Source organism: Sinocyclocheilus anshuiensis, unplaced genomic scaffold, assembly GCF_001515605.1.
Source record: "Sinocyclocheilus anshuiensis isolate Anshui unplaced genomic scaffold, SAMN03320099.WGS_v1.1 scaffold863, whole genome shotgun sequence".
NCBI classification, from domain to species: domain Eukaryota; kingdom Metazoa; phylum Chordata; class Actinopteri; order Cypriniformes; family Cyprinidae; genus Sinocyclocheilus; species Sinocyclocheilus anshuiensis.
The window spans coordinates 522,502-527,876 of record NW_015547725.1 but is presented as its reverse complement, the minus strand read 5'-3'; the positions used below and the strand labels follow the sequence as shown (position 1 = coordinate 527,876).

General features: G+C 36.6%; 1 protein-coding gene across 2 annotated transcripts in view; it reads left to right on the top strand.

The window, feature by feature from the left end:
- Positions 1-4,835, top strand: part of LOC107704270 (guanine nucleotide-binding protein subunit beta-5-like) — a 24,921-nt gene extending 20,086 nt beyond the window's left edge. For both annotated transcript variants that reach the window (XM_016507152.1, XM_016507151.1), the window contains 2 exons: positions 4,169-4,335; positions 4,678-4,835. In XM_016507152.1, coding sequence (XP_016362638.1) covers positions 4,169-4,335; positions 4,678-4,689 — 179 coding nt within the window. In that variant the 3' untranslated portion in view covers positions 4,690-4,835. The remainder of the gene's footprint in view (positions 1-4,168; positions 4,336-4,677) is intronic.
- Positions 4,836-5,375: the final 540 nt, after the last annotated feature.

The following is a 5,375-nucleotide window of genomic DNA, read 5'->3' as shown; positions in this document are numbered from 1 at the left end:
AACACATAACAGCTTCATCACTGTGTCTGTCACACGACTCTGTTCCCCTTTCGGGCTTGAACTGATGGTAAAACTAATGACATTATTTACTGTCTTTACATTTATTTTGAAAGATGAAGCTCGCGATTATGGTAAGGGACGTTACATTTCCGACGAGTGCTTGCGGTGTTCGGCCAATCACAATGCACTGGGTCAGCTGGCCAATCAGCGCACACTGCGCTTGTCGGTAGGAGGGACTTTGTAGAAAACTAAGCATTTGAGAGAGGCGGGGCATAGAGGACCTACAATAATGTACAGTATTTGAAAAATATTGTTTTTTGAACATTAAAGCATGTCAACATATTCTGTTACACCAAATACACAAAATAATGATCGTTAAAAAAGCATCATATGACCCCTTTAAACTCTTAGGTAAGGGTTGAGAGTAGAATAAGCTGACTTGTACTTGCAAAGTTACTTATAGTCAGAAGGATGTATAAAGGGAACCATCAAAACAAAAAGTGTTACCAAATTTACTCATTATTCACTGAAAATCTTTACATCAGCTGCAATTCTCAAGTGTCGACTCAACTGAGCATTTTTACTTTTAAATATGATGCATTAAAGGGATATTTCACCCAAAAATCAAAATGTTGTCATAATTTACTCACCGCCATGTTGTTCCAAACCTGTATTTCTTTCTTTCTACTGTGGAACCCAAAATAATATGAAAATTCAATGAAAGTTAATGGGGTCTCTTGTTGTTTTGGACCCCACCGACTTTCATTGTATAGGCAAAAATGGTTCAAAATATTTGCGTTCTACAGAAATAAAGAAAGTCATAAAGGAAGTTATACATGGTAAACACGTTAAAAACCTGTCATGCCAGATTTGATATCAAACATCCATCTTTTTTGAGTGCTTCGTTTATGTCAAACATGATGTGACATGTTGCGGGTGTCATAATTGAATGTATGACATTCAAAAGAATGACATTTGCGGATTGTGATTTTTGTTAAACAAATTTAGGGCCCTATCATACACCCGGCAGAATGCGGCGCAAGGCGCGGCGCAAGTGTTTTTGCTAGTTTCAGCCCAACGCAGTTCTCATTTTCCCGTCCTGCGCTGCGTTGTTTAAATAGCAAATGCATTTGCGCCCAATTGTGCGCCCATGGGCGTGCTGGTCTAAAAAAGAGGTGTGTTCAGGCGCATTGTTGGCACGTTACTATTTTGAGGAACTGAAAATAGACTGCGCCATAGACCAACTCAAACCTGTTCTAAAGTCTGGCGCAATATTTGTTATTTAAAGAGCACGTTAGTAATATGCGCCTATAGGCGGGTGCACAACGCGCATACACTTTGCTTATTACACACACAGGGACGCGCAGCAGCAAACAAACATTTTTAAAAATGAAAATTACATTCCGCCATGTAAATAGCGAACCCGCCATGGTGCGAGCGCAACTGGCTTTTAAAGGGGAGACTTATTGGTTTATTGCACGTTACGCCCAAAAAAACACCCATTACTCATTAAGAGAATAGGGACAACCCGTTTAGACCATGCGCCCGGGCGCGCCGACCGTTTTCTCGTCGTTAAACTAGCAAAAGTGGATTCGGACACGCCCTGAGTGCACATGCGCCGTGCGCTTTAGACCATGCGCTTAGATCGTTAAACTAGGGCCCTTAATTTGTATCTATTTCTCACACAAAAGCAATAATGTTGCTCTTGGTTCGGAAGACTTATATAATGTATGTGTCATGAAGCCTAACTGATTTGTTCATGTGCTTTTTAAAGCTTGAAATTCAGTTTCTTTTCATTGCATTCCAAAGAGTTACCTTTGTCTTTTTATGATTAACGGAATAAAGTCATACCGGTTTTAAACAGCATGGGGGGGAGTAAATGATGACAGAATTTTCATTGTTTGGTAAATTATTTCTTTGAACTGGTCATCGGTCAACATGTTGCTCTGACATCTCACTTACATGTGATGCACTGACTCCCATACACTGCTCTAGGTTTTTACTAGGGCTTTTTATAAGCACTGACTATACTGTGCTTAACCTTATTTTGGTACACAAGACACATGGTTATTAGTGACATAGAGATATCTGCTGTAATGAAACCCAAGGTTTTCAAGGAATGTTGCTCAACAGAGTCAAATTAGAGAACAGGCAAGTATCTCAGCTGTGATGCCCACACTTGCCAGGATAGCATGTGTCTAACATGTGTCTCATAAGGGAGTGTAGATTTATGACAGTTATCTTGCTCAAGAAGAGTATTATGATGTACTGTAGTCTTCAAAAACACTTATCATGAAGAAATATTCAGAGAGTGAAAATAGAAGGCTTGAATATAACAATTCTGTCATCATTTACTCACCCTCATGTTGTTCCAAACCTGTATGACTTTTGTGGAACCCACAAGGAGAAATTTAGCAGAATCATTTTTTTTTTCCAGACAATGTAAGGGGATGGACAGTGGCAGGCTACAAAAAAAATTGACCAAAAACTACATAAAAGTACCACAAAAATCCACACTCCAGCATTACCTTCCAAGTCTTATGAACCGAAATCTAGGTTTAACCTAAACATATGTTTGTTTTGTGTGAGGCCAAGTCATGTGAAACCCAAATTTCACTGATAATCCATTTACTGATAATTTACTGATAATCTTCCTCTCAGGTGTAGCTTTCAGAGTAATTAAAAGAAGATTAAAAATGTCTGTGCATTTATTTTTTTATTTTTTATTTAGTCATTTATCAGATGCTTTTATCCAAAGTGACTTACAAATGAGGACAACAGAAGCAATCAATTGTAGTATTAAAACAACTAAAAACAGATCCCAAACTAAAAGCTACAACTTTATAAATACTACCTATACATATTTTAAAAATAAAGAGATGAAATAAAAATGACAAATGCATAGAACAAAATTTCAAAACTTAACATTTAAATGAAAAACAAAAAATAAAGCTAAAAACAATTCAAAATATTAAAGAACAAAAGGTATAAGAGTATAAAAATGATTCTAGCATAACACTAAACCAAACACCAAAAAAACAACTACATATGTAGAGTCGATGGTCTTTACACTCTTCGGTCTTCACACGAGGAGGCCTTCACGCGACCGCTGCCGTGGTAAACTAAGCTTTTTTATACCCTTCTAACAAAATACTACATTAATTCAGCTGGACACACTTTCCTTATTTTCTCCACAACAGATGGCCAAGCAAGTGCAGACACTGACAAGATACGCGATACAGAACAAGACCAAACGCAATATCAGCACGTCTCCACACAGTAAACAAAACAAGCGTTTCCTAGCAACGACAGCTGCACTAAACACTAATGACACAAGTAAATACACTTACGAGCTGCTTTTAACTTCCACTGATAAAGACTGCTTCTCTCAAAGAGTATTTCTTTACACTGTTTTCTGCTGGCGCTTGAACACACTTTCCTTATTTTCTCCACAACAAATGGCCAAGCAAGCGCAGACACTGACAAGATACGCGAATTTATACTGAACAATATTACTAAACTTGCAATTAAATACACAAAAGACCATTAAAAGACAAAAAAGACCATTTATATTCTGTAATATTTTCACTGACACTATAGAATGAGAACAAAACTTGAACTGAATTGAGCTGGATAATGACACTACTTTTTCCTATACAGCTGCTTTATAGCTGAATCCAATTTGTTTCATAATTGATGAACTTTGAGACTTATTGAACTGAACTGAATCAACTTTGAACTGAGCTGAATAATGACTCTTTTGCCTTCTGTTAGAGCTGCTTTATAGCTGACTTGAACTCATTTCATAATTGATTAACTTTGCACTGTTATTGAACTGAATTAAATTAACACTAATCTGACTTGCTCAGCTCTACTGACTATAGAGCTGCTTTATAGCTGATCATAACTGATGAATTTTGCAACAATCCTATTGAGCTAAATTGAATCAACATTAAACTAATCGAGGCAGTATTGTCTGTAGAGTTGCCTTAGAGCTGAAATTGAATTCATATTATAATTGATTAATTTTGCAACATTTCTGTTATATTCCTGTGTATTAATGTGAAGCTGCTTTGAACATCTGTATTGTATATAAATAAATGACTTGACATAATATTATATTAAACAATAACCTTTTTCCCTTGTTTCCTATAATGTTTTTCCACAGGCCGATTGCTGTTTGCAGGACATAATGACTACACCATTAACGTCTGGGATGTCCTGAAAGGTACCAGAGTGGCAATTCTCTTTGGCCATGAAAATCGGGTCAGCACTGTCAGAGTTTCACCTGATGGTACCGCGTTCTGCTCGGGATCATGGGACAACACTTTGCGGGTGAGTGCCTACTTCAGGTCCTCTGGGGAAAGTGAATTACGTAATATACTGTATATAACCAGGTTTTGCTCTTTACTGGCATCAAGGACTAACTATAGATGACAGGGACTGGCAGCGGTTATAGGTGTTTTACACCATCCTTTGATGTCTGTCCCTTGAGAGCAGCAGGGGAATTACACAACATAGGTCACAGATTCCCCGTGGTCTTTTCTTTCAAACCTTCAGAAGGAGTAAAGAAAAGAAACGTCTTTGTTCCTTTGTTCCTGTGGTGATCATCTTGTTTTGTATTAAATAACTATTTTATAGTGTATATCCTAATTTTATCTCATTTCTTTGTTGTAGATCTGGGCTTGAGGAGTTATTCTGCACCAGTGTAACAAGATATTTGTACTTCGGCTTCTCAATATCACAACACACAGTGGGACTGTAGGGATTCTTATTTAGAGATGCTGAATTTTTTATTATCTTAGCACAATTAGATGTCTCTTTTCCTTGGCTTCTCACCAATATATATATATATAATACACTATTTGAAAAGGATTGCTGTTCAAGTATTAGTTTGTAAAATATTTTTTTAATTAAAAACCTAAATGTTTGAATATAATCTATACTTTTGTAGATATATTTTATGGTAATGACTTGAAGAGAGTTAATTTTAGTACTTGTAAATTTGGTCTAGATCAAACACATATATCTAGAAATTTGAAATGGACTTTCATGAATGAGTTTTGCTTGCACTAGAATGTCATAAATATAGATAAATGGTTCATGTGTTTTTTTTTCCATATCAAGTGTAATACAGTTCATCAAAATCAGCAGTTAGTAATCACAGTTAACTGATTGCTTTGTTTGTCCACATCAGTATTGTTACCAGTTTCCTGAAATTATACACTATATGTTTACTGTTGTTTGCTGTCTCTAGCTGTAAAATGTTGCCACTGTATTCAGGAGAATTAAAGGTAATTTCCTGTTTGTGTGTGTGTGTGTGTTTGTGTGTGTGTGTGTGTGTGTGTGTGTGTGTGTGTGTGTACCCACAAGGA